Source organism: Dendroctonus ponderosae, unplaced genomic scaffold (assembly GCF_020466585.1).
Source record: "Dendroctonus ponderosae isolate FM_Combo_2020 unplaced genomic scaffold, Dpon_F_20191213v2 Dpon_F_20191213_4, whole genome shotgun sequence".
NCBI lineage: Eukaryota > Metazoa > Arthropoda > Insecta > Coleoptera > Curculionidae > Dendroctonus > Dendroctonus ponderosae.
This window is the reverse complement of record NW_026018611.1, coordinates 12659818-12685878: the sequence shown is the minus strand read 5'-3', so window position 1 is coordinate 12685878 and position 26061 is coordinate 12659818. Positions and strand designations below refer to the sequence as shown.

The 26061-nt window shown below is 33.5% G+C and overlaps 1 protein-coding gene across 1 annotated transcript in view; it reads right to left on the bottom strand.

Annotated features, from left to right (window-relative positions):
* Positions 1-25700, bottom strand: part of LOC109537787 (zinc finger protein rotund) — a 145578-nt gene extending 119878 nt beyond the window's left edge. Inside the window, exons 1-2 of the mRNA XM_048665729.1 lie at positions 25691-25700; positions 12287-12444 (exon numbers count right to left, since the gene is read on the bottom strand). Of these exons, the coding sequence (XP_048521686.1) occupies positions 12287-12385 (99 nt within the window). The 5' untranslated portion in view covers positions 12386-12444; positions 25691-25700. The remainder of the gene's footprint in view (positions 1-12286; positions 12445-25690) is intronic.
* Between the last annotated feature and the right edge of the window lie 361 nt (positions 25701-26061).

Here is a 26061-nt window from a genome sequence, read left to right as displayed (position 1 = left end):
AAAACCGCTAAAACGTCTTTTTATGCGTCGTTTTTCATACAATTTTTTACCGCAACAGATTTGTCGCATCAACGGATCCCCTAATGATGGCAACTACTTGACTGGGCGTCAGCAGAAATACACTCCGAAGAAACGTTACCATATGTGTTTGGATGTTATGTGAAGGAGATGTGAAAAAATGTCCGACAGGCAGCCTGTAAAAAACCGTCTATTTCGGAATTCTAATGAGCTAAAATGAGCAGCGTGCATGCAACTTAATACCTTTTATAAACTTGGAAATTTTTTCAAAAGCGCCGCGGAATTGTCACAAGTAAATTAGGTGGGGACCAACAAAACAATAAGATGCAACTTAGGTGCATGAATAGCTTTGAATCAATACGGTTATTTATTTTCAGTGGATTCAGTTTCTTAGAAATAGGTATAAAGGTAAATTGTTAACCTTCCTAGGGTTTCTTCTGACAGTATTCGGACTTGGGAACCTAGAGACTGGAGAAATTGCGACAATAGATACATATCCAAAAAAGTCTCAAGACGAATGCATTTGGGAAACTGGACTGTCTCCGAGATCCTTATTAGGCCATTTTTCATTTTCGAAATTTAAATTAAAAAACTGTGTACGAGTGGTTATAAGCACGTTTTTATTTTGTACAACGCTTTTAAGATGTTGACTAGGGGCCTAGAAGAATTGTGTTCTTCAAAATACATAGATATTAAACTTACACTTCCATAATTGTTGAGAGCGAAAAGTCCAGTATAAATATTACTCAACTATGATCCAAAGGTTCACATTCAAGTTTTCCGCGATCCAAAATAATTTGTTGTTGAGGATGTGGGGTTTTGATTGATGACTATTGATAGCGTTAAAGCAATGAGTCGTTTAGAATCACAAGTGGAAAAGAATAATTTTATGAATCATATTAAAGCAAAAGCTATATTCATGTTTAGCCGCGGTCATTATTTAGAAGAAGTATTTCCACAAAGATCAAATTTAATAAGCGAAATATAAAATGACAGCTTTGTTAAAAACACGTATTTTTTTATTCCAAAATGTTGTCTTGCTATTCCCAAGAAGTAGGAGAAATGCAATTTTTCATCAGCACTCATGGGCATTCCTGCATTCCAAACCAACGCAACTATTAGCAAATCAATTATTATTATCGGGCGAGCTTCTCGATTTTATGGCCTTCCTTCTATGTATTTAGAAGTAAATTGTGCACAAATAATCGCAATGCGTCGCGCAAAGATCGTTTTAATCAATTTATTTTACTATGCAGAGTAATTATATATTGGCGTTTTCATCTTTGCTACGTTACTGGTGCTTAAGTAAAAAATATTTTAAAAATTCAAGCAATGGAAGCTACAGTTTTACCTTTGCTATTAAGCTTTTTTCATGTAGCGGAACCGTCAATTAGCAAACATTACGCAACTTCGTTAAGCTTACACAAAATTGCTTAAAGAGAAATTATGTATCCATACATTTTTTATGGGAGCGCACAGCGGCAACTATGGAAGCACGTAGATAATTGGTGACAAACATGACAACGTATTACATTTGTGGTTAGGTTTTAAACTGTGCTCTTCAAAACTTGAAATGTATAAAGAAGTCAGATATTAGTCAAAATTACCTTTCTTGATACAGTTTTTGAATCAATCAAATCTTCAGCACGATAAACGCACTACCGAAAGGAAAAGTTAGTCAAATACCGGATCGGAAATTATGAAGTGTATGGTTCTGTGATAAATTGTGGATGAAAATGGGCAAAACTCAAGTATTGAGTGTACACATAGAATTACAGATATTGATAGCATTCCTTGGAAACTTATGAACTGAAGCGAGTGACGAATCTATGGTTTCAACAGAAAAATAATCTCAGTTTTTATTAATGATATTTTTTCTATTGTCACTGAACTCCTTATATGCCCTCGGACATCTACAAGTTAATGACAAAATTAGTTTTAATTAGCGAATATATTCGAGAAAAGTTGTGCGAAAATTACAAACATTTTGCAATTCTAGCACGATTTGATCTTTAATGTAAAAAAGAGCCAGTTTTTAGCTCTTGCTCGTAGAATATTTCATGTTTTGCCCCATAATTTCAACCGCTCTAAATCAAGATAGATCGACAAAAAAGAAAAACGTCATTCAAAAAACAATTAAAATACAAAAACTTAATCGAAAATTAAGCAGCATTGAGTTTTATAGAATCGCAATGAACTGTTTAATTTATCATCTCATTTTTCCGTTTCCTTCTTTCCTAATTCAATTTTCCGAGTGTATTTTTCTAGGCCAAGACCGTTTTCAGACATTAGAAAAAACAAAACAATGAAAAATTTGCTTAAATCTCAAGCATTGGTTAACTGATGCGACTTTTCTTCGTAAGACAGAATTAGCCAATTAAAAGAAAGGATGCCGAACTGGCATATATAAAAATTCCGCTGAAACGTAACACCGTCTGAAACAAAACATAAAACTATATTAATTACTAAAATATGTTATTTTATCTGGTCGACTGTAAATCGTAGTCAGGCCATGTGTGTTTTTTCTGAGAACATCTTGGCGCGAAGAGAGCAGATAATTTACGTGCAAGTGTTAGATTAACGGGTCGCGTCATTCGTATATGTGTATACAAGAGGTAGCAAAACTTACTTGAATCAATAAACAACCCTACTTCAATTAAAGTCGGAGTATTAATGAGCTTTTATAAGCATTATTACAGGTGCCGGATTATTATAAACAAACTGCGGTTAAAATAATACCAAAAACGTGGTCGTTGTTTGAAAGTTACTGCTAATTTTAGCATAAGATTTTGATCAAAAACGATAAGGTTTTGCGATCTCTGGTTACCTGATTACATTACCTCTGAAGATGTAAGGCCCTCGTGCTTGCGAAACATCACGAAGAAATTGTGATCGACGACGGCTCAAAAACCGCTAAAAACTTACCAGTTTCATACGATTTGCAATTCGTACACATACATTGAAATAATTTTTCTTCGTATACAGTTTTCGGCAATATTTATCCAACTTGTTATTGGGGCAAAATACAGAATTGATAACTTTCCAACAGAAAATTTGAGCTACATAATCTTGATAGAATTTTGTTTTCATAGAAAGCTCGTGTCCAATACAGATGGAAGATTTGTCGGGTTCCAAGTAAATTAATTTCTAATATTTGAGGTATTTAACAGGAGGATTTAAAAATTTATTAATGCAAAATTAGCTGAAACTTTTTATAAATTAGAAATCCTAACTATATTAGGTTGAGATGATTCTATCTTGACGATGAGCAACATACACATCTTGGATTTCCCCTCTTTGACCTACTTTAATAACCAAAAGTCTTTATTAGTCTACAATTATTTGAACGCCAGATGTATACCTGCCCGACTATTTACGCAAAACTGTTCAAATTCAGTTAATTACCTAATTTTTAGTGTTTCGCTTTCAGGAACTTCCCAACAACTTTTAGAGCTGTTTTATCCTGCTATGAGCTATGAGCTCTGATTTCCTTAATTTATCGTCATATGGCCAACACCGTTCCTTTATAGAATGATTCATTAACAATGGGACACACTCTCCCTAAAGGTGTTTAGAGCTCTTTTACACGAGGATACAGTTAGTTGCCCGCTGATTCTTCGTAGACCGAAAACTCCTATGCCATTTACATTGCGGGATACTCATCCCAGACTTGTATCAAGACAGTAAAGTAGTAGCCGGGTTCTTATTGCTAGCAAGTCCATAGATTAACTAAGTCCAATACGAACAGGTTCATAAAGACCCATAGAAAATCGGACCCCGGAAGTCGTAAAATTGACGTGGACTTGGTATCTATGAGAACCCGGATACTACTTTACTGTCTTGCTATAAGCAAATATCTATGCTATAAGCGATAGTCTATAGTATTTGCTATAAGTCTGCGATGAGTATCCCGCAATGTAAATGGCATCAGAGATTTCGGTCTGCGAAGAATCAGCGGGCAACTGTATCCTCGTGAAAAGAGCTCTTAATCTCATTGGGCATATGAGCACTATAAAAATTATTGTTTTTAATATTTAAAGGTCAAGATAATTAGTATAACTGGATGATTGCAACGCATATCGGCTAAAATTTAATCGTAAACACATTTTGTTTTTTAGGTAATTGTCTATTTATTATGAAACTTTTTAAAATCCGAATAATGATTTTTAAAATAGTTAAACAGTTATGTCTGAAGACTTGAAAAGGTAAAAAAGTAGCAAAGAAACAATAAAATAGTTTATAATTATTTGTGGGTGGCATGCAATTTTTAAAATGTTAGCAGTAACAGTGTGTTAAGACTTTAAAAGGCTTCTAAGCACTTAATCAAGTTTAGCAGATTTATAGCCCCACGATTCTCTAAGTGTGGCGGCGACATGTATCCATAACTATCAACGAACTTATGGCAGATACATTTCTGAAAGCAAGAAAACACAACACTTGACAAGAGAGCTGAAAAAGATAACAGTTCCTGAGTTGAAGTGGAACTGTATACAGGGAGGTTGGGTAGTGTTACCACAAAGATTGATTTTCAGGTTTCTATTATGAAAAAAAAAAATTTTGCACGCCGATAAAATCTTAAATTAATGTGTGGCATCCAGCAAATGTGTGATTAGTTGTGTTTGATTTAGGAAAGATTGAGTTGATTTATTATTACATGTGAGAAAACGTGTGTTTGCAAAATCACTGAAGAACACGAAACCTACAACTGAGTCATTTTTACACGTATTTTTAATTTGCTCAATAATTTTGTATACCAGGCTACGTTTCTGAAAACAGATAAAATCATGGTAAAATATAATAAAAGTATTGTGAATGGGATGAACATTTTATTCGGTAAAAATCGAATATAACAATAAGACCATACATGTAAAAAAATTCAGTCCAACAACGTTGCATGTCAATGGAAAACCTAATCTAACTTTAATTTCCTCATTAAATGTTGATGTAAAAGATGTGCCTTTATTCTAGCAGCTGTACTACTAACGGTGAAAATTACTTTATGGATGATTTTTGATAAATGGCTCGTGAAACAAATCCTTCATTTTCCAATTAAAACATAACAATAATAATTAAATTACGTATTTTATTCAAATTACGTTTTTAAATTTAGCACCCAATTTTTTCACCACGTTTCAACCCATTACTCACATAAATTTACATTTTGTCTCCCGTTCAAAAATGCAGCAGTTTCTTCAATTGGGTTTTCACTTTCGTAGAAGAGTCAATTTGCTAATAATAAGCGAGACAGAGCTTTGAAAATTTCACATGCAAAAGAATTGACTTAATTTGCACAAAATAATTAATAATCAATAATTTCATACTTCAGAATATAGTTCAATGACAAAGTGGAAGATGTATCTCTTTCGAGTAATCAATAACATATTTTTATAACTCTACAACTAAGCCCTTGTAACTCCTTATAAGAAAATCGCAAAAAACGCGACTTCTCCCTGAATTAAAAATTGATCAACCAGTATACTTAGGAATAATTATCGGTCCAAAAGATAATGGAGACATACCGACGGAAAAGGGAGCATGTGCAACCAAAGTATGTGTTGTGAGAGTATGAATTCAAAGCAATGAAAACATGAACATAAAAGCGGACAACTGAATATCAACAGACCTTGGAAGATGAAGAAATGGAGTAAGTACCATTTTATTTTATAGAGGATGCCTCAACTTTTCTGAATTTCGATAAAGTGTAAGAAGAGCATCTTGAAACATTCTGGCAACAACTCGCACAACAGCTTTATCATAGCATGGCTGTTAGTTCATATCTAACATCTTCCATTTTTTTCGTTCAAATTATTCATATAAAAAACCGGATCTATGGGAAAAGAAACATCGCAGAGCGTAAAAAATTGCTTAACAATATTCAAATCCTATCCTGGGGCACAGTGAAAAAAATTCAAATCGCAGTCGTTAACAGCTCTAGCATAAAAAATCGCCGGCCTATGCAAAAATCGGAGATTAAGAGCCCCAAAGAGTAAGCAGCATACATTCTGCACCCTTCCACTTCCTTGTTTTAAAACGGACCATCTAACCTCTCCGCGGGGCGTCTGTGAAGGAAAGTACATCGGGATGTTCCTGTATACAGCCTACCTAAGAAACTTTGCATAATCGGCTATTATCATATCGAATGCCCTCCTATTAACATACACAGAGCGACTCCGTTCTTCGGGACCCACTAATCGAGCTTTTGGGAATCGTTGAAGTGTAAGGTTTTGTCTTATACCCAACATCTATTATTGGTGAGGTTAGATTGCAAAGATTAACATGTTTAATGTCCTGTCGGGGATGGTTTTATGGAACTTTAATATACCTGGGTGTCGTGGAAGTGTTGAACAGCCTATTCTTGATGGAGAAGTTATAAGAATATGTCGTTATTTATTAGTTCGGGTGTGAATTATTCTTCATAGGTAGATTATCGAATTGTCAAAACTGAGAGGGCTTTATTTACTTCTTTAAAGTGCTTTCCCAGAGCTTTTATTGGTTCAGCTAAATCGAAAATATAAATGTTAGTTTAATAGTTAAAAAAAAATAAGAAAATATTTCACTCCATTTTGCTTCGATGTTCTATTCGTGAATTTGCTTGTTTTTATTCCAAAGTCCTGGAAGAATATATGTTCACTCTTATGCCTAAAATTCAAATACTTACAGGCACTGCAATGTTCACCAATCGTGGATATAAAATCGATGCTCAAAATATAGTTTAGATTAGTTCCCAGGTCGGTTATTCAACATTTTACCGATCCCAAGCAAAAGTTTTGTCGCGGAGTTGAACATATTTCGAGTTTTCAGAGCAGAGCAATAATTTCCCGTTTGCCCAGTTGTTCAACGTTCGATACTATACGAGAAAATAATGGTAAGGTGATAAATTTCTTGCAAGATATTTTAGCACAACTAATTTTTAATAAATTTTCATAATACTTAATTCTATAAAACCTTGAATATTTATAGAGTCTCTGATCTACAGGCATTTATGACAAGGTGCCGAATCACGACTAAGAATTATACACTTTCCAATTCACAGATAAGGTAATCTACTTTGCAATTATCTGTGAAAATAATTCGAAGCCTGATGTTACCCTGGTGCAGTAATGTTGTTTGTACCAAAATCAATTAAGTTATTTTTTCAAACTCCGTTAGGATCTATTATGATACCCAATAAATATATTTTAATAACTTTTACTCTAATAGTACAAGCAAAGTTGGAAAACATATTTTTCTAAAGAAAAAAAAAATGTATTGTCCGAAAAATGTTTTTAATTGATAGGAATTGATTCTGAAATATATTCCAAACCAAACTCTAAAACTAAATCCAAACATCAACAATTCAAATAAAACGATTCAAAAAAACATGCAATTATTTCGTAGATAAGAACGACAAGAGATTAACAAAAACATGGTCCAAGAAAATAAGAGGAAAATACCTAAGCTGTAGCAAGTAGTTGGAGGATTTTATTGATCTCGACCAAATCGACCTTGTTTTTTTCTTGAAAATATATATATCTATGTTTTGTAAAATTCGAAGCCGAGCTTGGGACCAGTGCTCCGCTCATATCAAACATTTGCCAATAAATAATGGATCTGACAAGTTTCATGAAAATTATCCACACTGAAAATATTCTAAACACTGCCCTTACAGATACGCGCAGGGTGCATGCAAATAACTGGTTACATATAATTTTTTGCAGCATACTGAAAAAGTGCGTAGAATCATACCTCCGAGAGGGTTGGCAAACATTTTTTTCTACAACTGAAAAAAAAGAGCCCAGTAACGAACAATTTTTTGTCTCCCGTACAGGAAAACCGGCTTATTAAATGGCTACAAAAGGGTAAGGAAGTATGTGAATGCTTATAAAGGGTGACGAAATTCGCTTCGTCATATTGTTTTGGCCATGGGGATTGGGGTGTGACTTTGAATAAATTGAATTAGTAAGCGAGACAAAAGCGGTTTGATTTTAGTTAATTGGACATTTCCATGATGATTTTCAATGGTTCTTCCATGCAGCAGTGACAAACAAATATTCGATTATTTTTTTGACTTAGTTAATAATTATGTGTCCAGTTGCGAATATTGCTGAACAAGTTATTCTTTCGCGAAAGAGGAAAAAGTGAATTATGAACACGAAATATTTTCTCAGCGAAGAAAACAACTCTTGTACGGCCTTTACGAATGAAAATAATGAATACATGTAAATTTCCTTTGCCGAATTATTCAGCTTATCATTAAAAAAGATATAAATATACTAAAGCATGAATGAATGCTTAACCTAAAAAGAGGTTCACAATTCAATATGTGATAGGACTAATGTACAGAAAGTAATAAACAAAATCAATTATCTCAAATGTAAAAATTATTAATCACAAGTTCACGAAAGTATCGTACAGAAAAATTAAAATATTCCGTTTTATGGTCAACAAAGGTTCAGTTAATGTGTGTGAAAATATTCCATATTTATTTACAACTTTTTCAAATCGTGATGTAAGTAGGTAGGTAGATATCTCGAAATGTGCTAATCTCAGACATCCTTCAGAAGCGGTTTTAAACTTATTAGCACAGCTTTTATATCATATATATGATATTTAAGCTGTGCTATTAGCCCTCATCAGCTAGGTTTAGCTTGAAAATAATACTCACAAAAGCAGTTTTTTGTTCAAATACGAAACGCTGGTCTCGGAAGTGTTACTTTCAGGCTGCATTCAGTTGATGAAAGCTGAAACGTACGAAACCCGTTCTGGGTGCTGAAAGTTTCACTATTCTTTAAAATTTCTCTGGTTCACCTTATACGTTTTTTATTTGTATACAGATGTGTTATCGGGAACAGTTTCCTGTCAGTTTTTACGCTAAATTTTCAAATCCTTTTTGCTTAATTAAAACAGCCATTCTGAGACCCCCATCCAATAGTTTTCAAGCAAGATTTCCAGAAAGCTAGTTTACAACTTGTAAGCAAACGTTTTCTGTTACGACTTATAAATATTAGTTTAATTTCCGGATCGTGTTATTTACAACATGGCTTTTAAAGCACCCTGTTCAGTGGTTATTTTTTCGGAGATAATTGGAGCTAATTAAACAATTAAAGACTTAAATTAATAACAAAGTTTCCAAAAGTATTTTAAGTGAAATTTGCTTTGATTGAAGCTTATAGCATTAAAGTTGGTTAATTTTTATTGATAGTTTGAATGCAGAGAAAATTATTATTGATATCTTTAAAAATAACATCCTATGTAAACTGAATTTAAATATAGCTAAACTCTTACCATAGATTTTAAATAACCAGCTGCCTGATCTGTACCGTATAAAAACCCCTTAAGCTCTTAACTATTGGGAAAAAACAACATTCTATGAAAAATCACTAATCACGACATTTTTCAAATCTCAAATAATAGCAATAGTCATAAAATCTTCCTTGTTATTCCTTTATTAGAAAAAACGAGTTTGTCGGGGAACTATAAATAATTACACCAAAGGCAAAGAGCAATAGACATTATCAAAAATAATATTTGTTTCAATATCCAAATATCAATCCAATCTTTCAATTGGTACTTCGTAAACTAACATAATTTTCAAAATCATCAGCATATGCATATGTTAGGACATCTAGGTGTTAGTTTAATTTTATACAGTCACAGTGAATTATGCATATATTTGATATTGGTTTAGCGACGAAATAAATGTATGTTTATTAATGCTATGCATCAGATAATTGATGTTTTGGTAAGCTTAAATAGCGCTATTAAACGTTTATAAAACATTCCAAAACAACTCACAGCAGTGAATTTTCGGAACTATCTAGGGAAAACCTACATTTATGCTGCATTCAGGACATTAGTTAATTTACTGCCACTTCGTGCGATCGTACTCGAGAATCTTTCTGAATTTATATATTGCTTTATAATTTTGCCGCCGCTTATAGACTGTAAGAAACATAATTCCAAATAACTCTAGTAGTTAAATTGAAAAGAGGTCTGACCGTGCTTGTGTTCTTTTAGAGTATGAACAAGTAAATGTTTGAAGCAGTTTTAAAAAAAGCGCAGGCTAGAAGCCGACACAATAATCCTGGTCGAAAGAAAAATGTGTTGCGTCTTGTTTGGCACTTTAAATAAACTTCCTGAACAAATATGTCCAGGGGAACAAAGCCATTGTGGGCAATGGTTTTGTTGAAACCATGACATACCAAACAACACTATTAACCCCAATATGGCACGGTGGCTACTGTAGATTTTACCCTCAATAAAAAATATAAATCTTTGTTAATCCGGAACGCTGCAAAACTTTCTCCCTCAGTCTAAGCATTTGTTTCATCAGGTAAACCATGACTCGTCTTTTAGGTCGTTTCACCCGGCTTTTGTACCGAACGGAACTTTGAAGAAACAAAACGTAGTCAAAACGGCGTTTAGAACTGTAGACAAATTCATTGCGTCTCCGAATGATTTATGAACGTTTCCTACAAACGGAGCCTCATGGTATACAGAATAAATTAAAATGTCAATACGTTTTGCTAGCAGAAGGCAATTTGGATCCGATAAATCTGAGGACAAAGGGGGCCACGTAAAATCGGCGACATGGAATGCTTTTTTGATTGCATAAGGGGACCAGGAAAAGGTTAGATAGTTTACGATGAAGGGTTATGGGGAAATCTTGGTTGTGTTGTGTACCTCACACAATAGTTACTTTCATCTTCCATGCGAACTACAGGGCAATACTAGTCAAATAAATTTGAGACAATGCACAATGTTAAAGAAACCCAAAATATTGTAGATTTGACTCTTTGATGAGTAGCACAGGCCGTTTTTGGAGGATGTTTCCTTTCTTGTCCGGAAATGTTCCATGCATATTATTAACTTTGACATGTAACACACAAAGTAGACTTGTAGGAAACTCTTGGATAAGAACAGAAAGAAATATAAAATAATTTTACAGCAGTTTTATCACAAAAAGAACCAGCAAAATGAAAATGCACGAACTGCAAAACACGTCGTCAATCACTTCCTTATAGGAAAAGTAACCCTGCAAAGTCGACTATGGCCAAATAATATAAAGTGAAAGTCTGGAGATGTACATATAATACGGTGAACTTTTAAAATGTGGGACTAAAAAACTATTCTCCCCGTTACCCTGTTAAGAGTTAATAACGGAATGGAAGAGTGCATATGTAACCCCCATCATAGTCACAGAAAGGTATTCGTAACATTCACGGCTGTCAGAATATATGGGAAAATAATTAAAACAAAAATTCAGAAAGATGCATACGAATGCAAAAAGTAAACAAATATCCCGTTTTTGGATCGGTAGATCAACCACTGATCATATATTTTCGATACCGCAAGTGATGAAATGAAAGCACTGGATCAGGAATTGAACCGATGAACATAAAGCGAACAACGGTCCGAAAAGAAATGGAGACAAGCAACCTTAATGTGGATTTAATAAAAGCAAGTAAAAACTTTATGCAAAGTGTTTAAATTAAAGCTAAATGTTGAACAAAAATATCAAACCTCACAAGGGACTCAAACAGCTCACAACTTATAACGTTCGTGAATAAATCCTGAAAACCAATTTTTAGAACCGAAATATAGCTCTGATTTGATCTTTAAAATGCTTGCACCATTCTGAATTATTTGGTTTTTAAGCGTCCAGTTCATAACAAAGCGAGTGAAACATTTGAAAGGGTTTTCAGTTCAATTCTTACTTGCAAACGACTGACTAAATTAAATTGAACAAAAACTTGATTCTAGTAGAATTTTTTAGAAGCTAGCAAAAATTAGGGGAGAGTTGAACATCACTAAAAGAGTAAATATGTGCACTTGAAACAAATAGAGCTGCAAAACATTTTAAAATCATCAAATAAAACAGTAGGTATTGAATATCAAAAGTTTACCACTGGCTGAAGTACTCGCAAAGAAAGGAAGACTTGAGGAAGAAGACAATTCATCTAATAAGTAATGTCCTAAGAAAGGAAAACACAAATTAAGATAATAACAAAATAATATTTAATAACTCTACGAAAAGATTTCTGAAGGAAATCAGCAGCTCGGGCACATACAAAGAAAGCAGAGTATGAGAATTCAAAAACTGATCTTAAGTACAAAACCTGCAGGGAAGCGAAAGAGAGATGCCAAGAAGAGATGACATAACGACATTTAACGGTATACTCTGGAACAACACGGAAGGGTGGAAATAATGATCTAACGGCGCTGAACGTTGTAAGCCGATATATTTAAACATTCAAATCGAAAAATTTGAAAATTTAGTTTCACTTACTTCTTGGTTCCAACCCATATAATGTGACATGGCGGGATCCATGTGCTCTGCCATGACACTCATCCAGTGGACAAGTCCCTGAGCACCTTGACCTCCCATGCCTCCACTTTGAGGTCCTGCAGGACTGCCTCCAGTTTGCGATGTGTCCCATCCGAAAGCTTTCTGGAATAAGCAAAAAATAATTTAAAATTACTCATTTTCTGGTGAAACACTTTAACATTCCTTTGCACTGCGGTTTTTACGACCAATAATCATCTGTAACTTCTCCAAGCCCCCTTGTAATAGATTCCATGAAATAATATATTAATCATACCAGAGCACTTAAATGCATTTACTGACCATTCCCTCTTCTTGAAAAATATCGTACCAATGTCTAACGATAGTTTTATGACTCTACTTTCTGCCGGTTGCTATTTGCCGGCAAAAGCTAATATTAAACCTAAGTGGATAGAAGGTCTGGCTTTCCATAATTTAGATGTCATTTCCGCGGCTAATTCAAATTTTACTTTTGTACAGTCGGCACGGAAAATATCAATTTTTCTTTAATCCAAAGGAAAATCGATGTCTTAATTATGCAATCGCTTTAGAATTTTATAGATGTAATTTATAGGAGGTAGTTTCGTTGTACTTCAAATTGCTAATCATTTTAGGCATATAGATTCGATGGTTTATTATCTACTACAGTTCAGTGCTAACTACAAAACGTTATCTATTATGCCCGTTCACTTTTTGCCTGGGGGCAAAAGCTTTTCATATTCTTCTAAAAACTAAAGTGTTTACTCAATTTCATCTGTTCAGATGACGAGCATTTAAATTTCTCTAAAATTTAGATGCTTGCAAATCAATATATGCCTGGATTTTATTGCCCAATATTTTCACCAAGCTTGTCTATTTTCATCTATTTGGGACAATTTATTTGATTGAATTCTGAAGTTCAACGAGTAGGAGCCAATAAAAACAATCGCGATTTTATTAAACCATTCGTTCACATCATTTGTTAGGCAAATTGTGGCAACAGTTCTTATTAAGAATTTACTGGAAAATTATGAAGTTGGTTCATTGAAATGAAGGGATCGAAGTTTTTCCATCATCCACGCTGAAGAAACCCTTCAAAGGAAAGGCAACGATTCTTCCGAATTGCCGAATTTGAAAGAGTGGGCGTTAAAGAAACCATCCCATTAAACCATTCCATGAAAGTCAAAGCGATGTAAAAACGTAGTAGTTTTCGCAGGGAATCTTTGAATCTAAGTTTACTGGTACCTTCAAAATATACGAATTCCTGCAAAACCACGAAAACTGGTAACATATATTCCTTAATTAAAGCCAGTGATTTCAATACGCATATGTATTTTCTAAATATAATGTTTCATATTGTCATTATTCATATGCCCAACAAAAATTAACATGTGTTTTTCGAGTAAGTCGCTTTATGCTCAAACGAATTTTTTTAGAGCTTTCAGGCTTTAAATAAGTTTTTCGGTCGAGCATAAAAATTGAAAAATGTATTCAATAAAGCTCCTTGCGATCTAAGACCTTTTACTGACTTTGATCACAGTTCTCCCGATTAAGTTTCAACAGTAAAGAGTTTTTTTGTGCCGTATGGCCTCTCAGTAATTCAAAATTTCAGGCATGATCAATTTAGCAGGAGTGATTACAATTGACATGCACAAAATGCTTCTTCCTAAATGAATGAAACGTACGAGTAGAAAATATTAAAAAACTAATGTAAACTTTCAGAACTTTGAAATATGTCCACTGTCTCCATTTTACTCATATATCCAGAAGATTTCGGGAAACGAAGTGGAATTAATGTAAGGAAAAGCGGTTTAAGCGTAAAAGAAAGCACGCTCAAGAGAAAGGTGGTTAAACGAATAAATAACTGGAGAAAAAATATCGACATTAAAGCATTGAAGAACAAACTACAAATAATAGCATGCTAAAAATAGGATATATTATGGCGTTTAGAGTTAAAGTTTTCATGCAACAGACGTAGAATATAGTAAATTAATAAAAAGGCTCAATGAAGAAAGCTGATTTATGGGAGGTGGCCGATGATCATTAAAGCGCCCAGTTCAAACTTGAAACACTGCCAAAACTACCAACAGATCTAGTAAAACAATACCACAGACACAAAATCAAATTAAGATTTTGAATAGGTATAAAATACAAGTAGGAATCCAACAATTAGTCAGCTAGTGAATCAGAAAATTTACCTGTAATGAACAGTGGATTTTAGACCACTCTTAATTTTCTTAACTTTTCACAGTGAAGCTGATTTCATAGTCTTCTTGAAAAATGTTTCTCTTCAATTAAATGAATAGTCACTGGATATAAATTAAAAGTAAATAAAAAACGTGTAAGCTTATAAAATTATAATTTTTTTAAACTTTTATAGCCTACTGCAGAAAGTCGCAACCAATTTACAAGGTTTTCGCTTAAAACAAAACGTTTGAATAATTGTGATTTATCCGGTAGAATAACAAGCGACATTACTGTGAATATGATTTATTAGTTCTCGAAAATAACATTTATAAGTAGTAGTTCTATCAAGAATTCCATTATTTCAGACTTTATTTACACTTTGCATATTATAAGTAGGTATATTAAAAGCTTTATCAATGTAATTTTTGAGCCAAATATTAATGCAATAAAGGCGTTTCTGTCTGTATATAACTCTTTGAGATTAATTACTGTTAGAAAACGAATTTCTTATCATGGACGCGATTTGTGCATTTTTGAAGTTAATTACTTGTCAAGTACCTACTGCGTACTTTCTAGACTTAAATTCGTTATAACAATTGTGAGTTTAGGAGCATCGGGAAGATAGTCTGAATCGAGATTCATTACAACATTGTATTTAGTTTTTTAATTTCGCACATATTTCGGGAACCGTTTTTAAACATTTGAAATAAGAGAGTTACAGACTAGAATAATAGTGTTAAATTTTAGAAAAATAACTTTGTGCATCAAACAAACAGGAATTGATGTAGTTTTAAAACTTCCGTTAGCCACATATATGGATACAAAGCCTTTCTGTTCAATTCCAAAATTATTTCATCATTTCATCAATTTCTACTCGAGTTCGGTGAAATAGTTGGTATTGGTTTGGTCACGGAATAACAAATTTACTAGGCAAATTTTTTATCACTGAAAAGTGACACAGCTGTTCGATGTAAATTAATTATATTTCTAATTTGAAGACAACAGAAACTTGCTAACGTACATAAATACAACTTTATTTCACGACTCATTCCGATAAAAGCTTTGTATTCATCACTTTGAGCTTTCGGTTTTATAAATAACTCTACGTACAGAAGTGAGCTGCGATCTGTCGTTTTGATACTCTTCGATAACTTATTGCATTAGCAGACTGAAATTTGTTCCACTTGTTGAATGGTTTTTAACAAGCATTAGTTTTGTTGTAATTTTGATCACAGCCCGCATTCACTTGAACTGTGTAATTTTTTCCCGTAAAAGTTTAGAAAAATTATTAATTGGCCATTTTTTCACTTCTCSACGTTTTTTCTATCCCTACTCCTCATAATCGTCCTTCCACGAATTTGACAGTGTCATACTGGAGGTCTTTGCTCATACTTTTACCAAGAGGTTTAATTAAAGATGGATAGTCTAAACTAAGATAGAGAAGTTAATATTTATACTRAGAAGTTTATATTTTAAAATTTACTACCTTTAACCCTAACTGGACCAAAGATTATCRGGASAKGGAGGGAGACACTGCAGAGTGAAAAATGCACCATTTAATCATGAACGGACATTTTAAATCGCTTAAAAATTGTTCAAATAAAAAGGTACATTTTGCTTTTAGACGCTTTTCCAAGATTCAGAAAATATTTGTCGTTTCATAATTGCATCCAATTTTTTAAAATCTTGTCTCCTTAAACACGTTGGGATAATAAACATGCTCTGGCGAGTATACCACAGTGGTTATTAGTTGTGGAGCCACTCTTATTATTAAACCCAACTCTAATAACGCTACACTCGAATAGCCAAAAGTGACACAAATATTATGTAATATACGCCCGAATTGTTTTCCATCCAGCCGACTCCGGTCCTTACCTGATCAAAATCTCTATCCTTTCCGAAAAACATGTTCTTGTAAACATTATTCTTGTCGTCTGCGTTGCTAGTAGCCATCACCGCCTTGGCCAGCAAAGTTTTGTAAAACTGTGTCGGTAACAAAAGTTGGTTGTTGTTGTAGCTGTCCAGTTTATTCATAATTTCGTTGTATTTCAGTGCTGGCTTGTACAAGTTCAAACTTGTTTCATTATTGTTACCGACCGTACCGCAAGAGTCACTAGAGTCCGAGCTATCCATCACCGCTTCCGGTATGGGGCGAATGGTCGTCATTTTGGATCCGAATAGTTGTTTGAACATCGAAATGGAGGATTACTGACAAACACTATTGCATGTCTTGTGTCCCAATTTAAATATTACTAATTATTGCATGTAAAACCACATGGAAGTGTGTGATCAAGTACCAGTAATAATGTACTATTTCCTTATTCCTTAGTTTGTGAGTATCTTGACAATAGCTATGTACGAATATGTTAGGTAATTCTATTTCACTTCGACGAATGGTATTAAAATATCAAGCTTTTCTCTAATGTAATAAAATATGTTAATCTACTACATTTCTTGCTTATTAATAGGAACTTGGTAGACTGTGAGGAACTATGATGTTTTAGTGTTGCTGTTCGAGCGTCTCTAACCCATGGGTTTTGTGGTTTTACAAAGTTCGTATGTAATACAGTCGGATGTTTCTAAACACTTTTAGGTTCTCTGAAACAGCACCAATATGATTTCAGGAAAGAAAGTCTTGGAAAGATGCAGCCACGAAATATATCAGATTCTCTGAAAACTGGACATATTCAGCAGTATCATTAGAGCTTCATATTTCTTGGGTATTTAACTTCATAGCAATTTGGGCAATAGCGTAGAATTATATAATTTTATGCGCGAGTGTAAGAAAATTGAGGTTGAGTACCAACAATTACCATTTACTTGAAAATATAGCACATCTTACGTTATTATTTCTACCTGTTGTTGCGAACGTCAATTATATTTATTATCTGACTAAAATTTAAGGTGTTTAAGTGATTTGGCTTTCTCTAAGTTTTATGACTTTGAACGGATTTTTAATTCGACCTTTGTTTAGAAATTACTAATAAATGTAGCATTAGGACACGCCAGAGAATAAGGCATAACGAGCTGAAATATTTGATAAGTTTAATTCGTCACGCTTTTATGAAAACGTTATAAATATTAGCATTAGATCAGATAAGCCATAATGTAATAGACATTTACGAATAGAAACGAATTGTGTCGTTCTATATATTGGATATTCCAATTAGCAAAGTTTTAGATTCGTTGACTTTTAGATTAGTTTTATTATATTTTACGTTAGTATTTTAAGTTATATATGAGAACAATTGTTCTCTGTACAAAATAAATTGAAAGAAACTGTTTAAATCTTCTTCATGGTTGTAATGTTATAAATTTACACCAATATGAACTGAGTCAATTTGCAGGTATTTTTTCGTCATTACATGTGTTCTATGTACTAAGTATTAGCAATAGTTTTCAACAAATATAAAGATGTTGACAGTTCAATAATGTCCGAAAGTTTCGATTAAAGTGTTTGAAAATTTACGCCCCATTTAATAAAGCCTAATAGATTATTTTCTCAGAAGACCAAAGTTCCACCCTATTGTCTCACATACATAAAACAGAACATAAAACTCTCTTAGAGCGCTACTAGCGGAAATTCGTACTTGAAAAAATCGGGTAATTTCTACACAGAACATGAATCGATTCTATTACAAGAAATGACTTTCTTATTTACTACGAACTAAATTTATCCCGGAAATGTAATTTATGAAACAAATTTGATGAATGAAGAAGAATTTAAAGAATATTTTACCAAGGATGAAATTTACTTTCTGTTTGGAGGTAATAATTTTTGTAGAAGAACAATTATTGTTCTTCTTCTGCTGGTGGTCTGAGCGGCTAGCCTATTAAGCTCTAAGCTCAGGACGAAGAGTTTATTCTAAAAGCTCTATTTTTTGTATGTCCAAAATGAAATGTTCGAAAAGAGTTTTGTAATAATGGAACCTAAAATTTTAAAAACATCATGAATTTTACGAACTTAGCCAGTTTAGCAATAAATCCGTCCTTAGCCTTCCTTTGTCGCTAAAACTGATGAGAATTGGGACAAACGCAAACCGAAGTTGGCTGAAGCAATTTAAATGATCGGTTCGAACATCCATCGAAAACCTCAATGTGCGAACAATAACTAATGGTTTTTATAAGGGGTCATGCCACGGCAATTTATACATTACCAATCAAGCACTAAATCAATACCATATTTTGGTTCAAATTTAATTAAATTGTGGCCCGTTTTTGAGACACATAAGAAAAATTCTAGTATTACATGATTCCGATATGATATTTACGTTAATTTGTGGTTGTAAATGTAAATAGGTAAATTGTTCGCCTCGTATTGCTGGCCATAAAATAATTTTCATACATATTAAATGAGAGTTTTTAGTTGCTCGGTTAAATAATTTGAACAAAAAGTATGAACCGGGAAAATGATTATTAAAATTACAAGGCGCAAAAAATGCTAATTGTTTATTATTAATTAGCTCTAAAAGCAAATGATTTTTGGCATAACCGGAATAATTAATTCAAACAAAATATATGCACGGGCTCGTGCATTTTTTCAACTTTAAATTATAATAACAAAATACCGAATTTAATTATTGGCAGCCCATAATAGCAAACCGGAATATAATGATAAATTATATATTAATTTTTGGCCGAGCATATTAAAACATAATATAAACGAATCAAACAAATAATAATTACGAAATATGCATTTGAAAGGTTTTTAAAATTTAATTAAAATATTTTAATAACCACAACCAACAAATGCTAATAAATGCTATATGTTTTAACATTCGGCCAAAGCAAATAAAGAAAATATTACATTAAATATTATAATTTCAATAATCCATTATTAATTTGTGTATATATTTGTTAACTTTTTAATTGAGTAGAAACTAAATCAGGTTTTAATATGTTTTGTGTTTAATTTTTAGGACTTGCATGTTAAAATCGTCCGCGAAATAATTATTTATTTTCATTAATTATTCAGACAATAAAATATAATATACGTTTCGGTATTCTTTCGACTCCAAACCTAAGTAATTAATGATTGTTGAATAGTGGTTTATTATTGTTTTTACATAAAGTGTAAGGTGTTCGCGGTATAATGAGAAGTAGATAATCGAAAATTGCTAATTGATTAAATAGGAATGAAAATGTGCACATCATTTAGCGATCACAAATTCGAGTTAACTTTCTATTGGGAAAAACAAATTCTGACAATTTTGAAATTACTGATTAATACGAATTGGAACGTTATGAAAACGAGTCCAAAAAATGTCAGCAATTTCAGTGTAAACATTAATTTCTTTAATTAATTAATTCAAAAATGTAGATCATATTAAGACATAATTGTGATGTTCTTGTTCATGAGTATTTATTGAAATTTATTTCTATGTTTGAATTACCAGATACTTAATTTAAAGTTAACAAATAAGTACTCAGTATCTAACCAGTAATAGAGTAATTTACCAAAAGGCTAATTATAAAAAATATTTGCAAGATTTTTGAAGTTCAAATACATGTCCTAATTGAATGTTGTGCATTTCGGATCAGTATTTTTGGTTTTAATCCTTGGAAAGTTCTTTTTCTCTATTCTGGGAACTGTCCAGAAGGATTATAACGGATCAGCGTGMTGGTCAAAGAAACGATATTGCACAAYMTTCATGCTTTCTTAAATGTTTTTGTCGAAATACATCACGTTTCYAGCAAATCATGTCCAGTGCAGTTTTCTAAATTTTAGTAATTGAGCTTAGTTATGGTAAACAATTATATCACTCGCGTAAAATATAGAAACGTGTCTGCACAATTTTCGCAAGTTTCATATGCAATGACAAAAAACATCATGGCGGATTTCTCAGGTCAAAATAAGACGGTTTGGCACAACTTACCKGAGAGRAAAAGTCAACGGAAACAGAAATACAKGGGCCAAATTAAATTTMTTTTAATWGTTTTCTTCAAATAACTCAATAATTCCTCGGMCTTGTTCCAMTTCAGCTTTTGAGAAGTTTTTGATTTATTTTCTTGACTGCGTGTAATTGYTATTATATTCTTATCTTTCCGGGGTCTCATTCAAAGTGTAAAGTAAAMATTTTKAATATCGTGTATTTCATTATGTTTCGGCGAGACAACAGCGCCATCATCAGATTTAAAATTTACACAAACACCAATTCACAAAAAACTATAATTTAWAAMRYGTTGAAACGTTCATMARWWCTTGAGGGAAAAAATATTTMTTTTGGGAGAGCAAARCRTTKAAAGAAAACTTACCTCAGAATTGGTAAACATTACGTTYTTTTAGGTCTTTGCCTTCTTGAAACCTTAAATTTGTGTGAATTATTTTCTACATTTGCAACARAATRTACCTCCTGTATTTCCGCTTCCGTTGMMTTTTCTTCTAAGGTAAGTTAAGCTAAATCGTAATATTTTGACCCCTGAAATCCGTTGTTAAATYGCTTAATAGTTAATTTATAGCACGCACTGTATAATAAGTAGAAAAACAATCAGTCTAAAGRAATTTKAATGYTGATTTGTATKTTAATRKTGAATTCGAATAGAAGAWTGAAATAAGTTACAAARACATACTAAGAAATATCACGGCAKTAMCTAAGARCGAAATATTGATAGTGTGGCTTAGAGTTTYCATAAAAGAGTTATATTGAATTTGTACAAGTTTTGAYAGGAAAAACAAATTAAACTAAWTACATAAAAAATCGTGCATTTGCAAACCAAACAACAAAATGAGAAGAGCGCTATTATTAATTAGAGTCATAATTAATTAATTTGATAAACTTCGTATCAATTACGGGATTCAATGTCCCTATACTGGTTTTCCTTATTCACATTCTCTACTTTAGGTGGTTACATGGGAGACAATTGGGAACAAAATATATAATTGGATTAGGAAGCTTAAGAATATAAAATCAAAGTACCTACGTGATTTGGCAGCTATTTCAATAAGACAAAATATTTTATTATCAAATAACTAAAAAAAGAACTGAGAAACGTTTTGATAAGTAAAGACCGTTGTTTTTGTTCGTCAGTTTATTTTGGCATTCATCAGTTTCTGAAATGTATGTAAAATCAGCCTAAAAATTGCCTTCAGACTTATCGAAATCAATTTTATTTTATATTTTTTATTACGTTTTAATCATTGTCTTTAACTTCATGCGTGGTAAAAATCTAGTCCTGCTTGAGTCTGCTTGAATCCTCAAATTTGATGGAAATATAGTGTTGGTAGACTGAACAACTAAAAGTGGATCGTCTAAAATGCCCGAAGTGTAAAAAGTATATTAAGCTAAATACGTGTGTGTCGAGACAGGTTGTAATCCAGTTTTCAGAGATTGAAAAAGTAGTGCTGCTGGTGCAGCTTTCCAAGAAAATCTCACACTGCCGGAAGAGTAAAAATGGCCGATCTTATGACTTTGAACATGTTATCACAATGGTGATTCCTCAACTTGTAAAGCCGGCAGTCCGTGACGCGTGAGGGTTGTCATAAAATCACGTGCGTCCAGCTCTCATTCACATAGAGCGATCTCGTGCAAATTAACCCCCTTTAATGAGCTGAGCGCATCGACGGTGGAGGGGGTAGCCCCTCACCCCGCGCGGCCCCGTCACAACCCCCCTTGCACTGTCCCCCACACACACCTTCGCACTTAATTTAGTCCGTGTGTAATTAGTAGGGGCACGCTGGCGCGAAAAGACTGCTCTAAGGGCTAGTCACTATTAAGGGTTGAAGGCAAGACCCGAGCGGGATGCAGCAGAAATGCATAGACTGCAACGATGCCGACGCTGAACTGAAGCGGCGCGTCGGCGGCGTCCCGACGCGAAGAAGTAGGTTAGGAAAGAAATAAGAAAAAGAAAAGTGCATCGGCGTCGTTCCTGGTAAAAAATTGTAAAAAAATGTATGTACATATACGGGGAAATAAGGTTAGAGCACATATAAGAATTTAATATTGATTGGTTATACTTCTTTCCTTGCATCGCAAGCGCATTTGCCGTCGCTGCCGTCGTGGGGGTGGGGGGCGGGGACAAAAAAGGGGCCGTAGGTGCATCACAGACGCCGACGACGTCGCATCGGCCACGCAAAAAATGCTGTTGGTCGCGCGACGCCAGGAAACAAATGAATGTTGTGTTGGTCAAGTTGATGGAAAGCAAATGAAGAAACGGATCCGAACAAATGAGCTTTATAGACCGGGCGCAAATGCCTCATTTTAATCGTAGTCTAGGGGAGTGAATTATTTTCAAATTGGACAATTGTCTGCATTCTTGACTGTCTAAGCTCGTTGAATCTGAGCTCTTTTTGTTATTGACGTAAAATGTGACTCACATTTAATATATGATCGCAGTCGTTCTGGCTGGAGGAAGAACAATTTAGATGATAAGTTATAACTAATTACGTGTAGGTCAATTTCACTTTATACAAAGTAATGAAAAAGTTTAAAATTTTTAATGTGACTGTTTACAGATTATACCTTTTATAATTTGGCATTCACTGACTATGGCCTATAATGGATTACGAAGATTTTATTTCAGTCAAGTTTTAGGATTAACTAAATTTCGCCTTTTTTGGCTATCCACTAGTTAAATCGTGTATAAATTCGGTAATAGAGAATAAAAAAACACCAGATTTTTATAATATTTATCAAGTACGGTTTCAACACAAAACGAGCAAACCAAATAAGAGATTTTATTCCAAGACCACCATAAACCCACCACTCCTTTCAAAATATTCAAAATTAAATCATTATTTTTATTCGTTTTTGTACAGGGTGTTTCCTCATAAGCTGACACTCCCCTAGATTACTTATTTCAAAAATGGTAAGAAGTGGTAAATACTAGTTCTTCATTGTTACTCAGATTTTCAAAATTTGAGACTAGAATAAGAAAACGAAAGACGTAAATGGATAAAGTTGACAAAGTAATTTTGGAACGGAACACCCTATGAATTTTCAGACAGATCGATAGAATTTATTTTACATGCAGGGTGGCCCTCAACTAATGTGACAAAATTCACTGACATATTGTTTAGACAAAATTATTGCGTTTTAGGCAATGTTGTCTTATTGGAAATTTCATAGTTTACGAGGTACAGGGTGTCAAAGTGTAAAGAAAATTTTCGTTTATAAGGATTTCGGATATAAGTAAGCGCCTACAAAAAATATTAATAAATACCCGATTTTATGGCATGGGTGTATAAATATTGTATACAAATTTATTATTTATTAATCTAAATAATAAGATTCACCGAGAAAAGAACATAAGCATTGAAAAAAATTGATTAGTGCAATAAATAACTAAATCTAAGTATGGAAGTACTTTAATTGAAATCTGTTTAAACGAAACCAGAAGTTCGAGTAAAGTCTTGCATTTTTATGTTTAAACTACTCCTGTCACCTGACTAAAAATTTGCATGCTCGACAGTGAAACTCATTAAGCGGGTGGAATACTAAAAGTGAAAGTGGCCGCTCTCAACATCTTTGGAATCCAGAGCGGCAGAAAGCAAAACGACAAATTCCACTTTAGAAACTTTAGAAGCCCAACGAGCGACTAAAGAGAGTCGCTGGCAAAACGAGGTTAATAATGAGTATTCTATGTAATCGTACTCTATTTAGCGCCAACTTTCGTAGTCATTAAACAAACGCAGCGGTCTCGTTTTCCCCCCTTCACTTCACTCTCTATTCTGATCAACACGTGGTTCTTTCGGGAATCGAAATTGTGTTCATTGAATTGATATGATTAAGCTTTTCATCCCTGCTTTCGGGATACCCATTTACCAAACGCCAATTCGTTTTATATTAGTTGAGCTTTCGAGATTAATTTACAGATTTCAACCAAAATGTTTATTAATGCTACTGTAATTAAGTGCATCGATAATGTTGCATTCAAGATATTTACTATTTTCATACAGACTAGAATAATGCGAACATTCATAAATCTTGTTAAGCCACCCAAAACAATGGAAAGGTCTTGGAATCTGCAACTACGCTTTATGAGTCCACCTAATGCATTCTGTAGAAAGAATGTCTGAACAAGATGAAGAAGATGTAACAGAATAATTACATAAGTGTAAAATGTTTTTTCTCAACTCCGCTAAGACTTTCGTGGTTCAAAAAACCCACAAACTCAAATTATCTGTTAAATTTCTAATTATTTACCATAAACTTGCAAAGTCGGAACTTAGCAATATTTGATAAAATCAAGTTCAGCAAGAAATCTACGGAATGGTCGTCAATTATAACTCAATAAATTATCCTTTTAGTTCCTATTCCTGTAAGTCAATTTTACTAACCCGCATCCCCCATTCGGCATCAAAATATTACGATTTAATCGTAATATTTTTTCTGTAAACGTCTCCTCTATTTCTGGGATATTGCTCTACAAGGTAAATCCTATTCAAACAATAACAATTAATCAACTTGTTGACTGTTCTAAATTGGTTTTATTGTGGAAATTGAGCCATCAGTTATTGAGAGAAAATCTCACTCTAAACTGTATTCAATTAGAAAAGTGTTTGAATTGCCAAAAAAAAATCAAAATCGAAATTGGTTCAGTAAAAGCTGCGAATTGAGTTGCGAGGATACTTTTGAAATTAGTTCTCCTATTTGATAACTTTTTGCGGGTGCTGTTTCATTTTTTCTTGCTTAACGGTTTTACCTATAGGTTGGATTAAGTGGAAATAATTATTTTCAATAAATAGGTCATTTGTGTGAATGTGAGTAAAAAGCACTTTAAATGGAAAAGACTGCAAAACTATTAAATAAATGGCATTCTCCCAATTGAGCTGATTTGACAACATCACATGGTACACCTAGCTTAGAAGACCTTTCATTACTATTGAATCCGCGGTACATGATTTACGACTTGAAAAACTCAACAATAACCATTTTCGAGTCCCGCACATCACACAGAGCATACAACCGCAATATATTTCCACATTTCTGGCAGAAAACTCCATTATACTCAAAACTGGAGCCGAACACAATTTATTTGCCTGCAAAAATGAGCAAATAAAGTGCATCGGATGTTATATATTTTTATGTGTTTTCCTTGAAATAAGTTTTTGTGCTTTTTTTCGTCATAGCGCGCGGAACGAGTTGCAGGACTTGCGCTTTGTGGGGCGCGTTTTATGCTCTTGTGGCCCCCGAAGCTCCCTGCAAGCCCCTTGTGGTACCGCAAGTATGTCCCTTCACCTCACTCCCACCCAATAAAATATACCTTTCTTGCTTTTTTTGCGCGAGTGCTGTTTGGCCAGTTTTCTGTGCAAATCGTGACATTCGCTTTTTCCATGAAATATTTCCAGACTTGCTTATGATTTCTTTACAACTGCCAGACGAGCGACTCGAAATATAAGATGGCTTTTATCTCCTCCATACGTCCGCTTATAGACTAAGTTTCAAATATTGATTTCTCGTGAACTGGAGAGTTGACCATAATGCAATCCGCTTCATTACATTGTAATTTTTTGCTGCAATATACCTAATATAGGTAATTGCAAAGGTATAATGCAAAACAGAAAAAGTTTATTTTCCGTGAAACTGCTCTTTATCTACTGTTTCCTCGGCGAAACTCATCTTGGAAACATATTT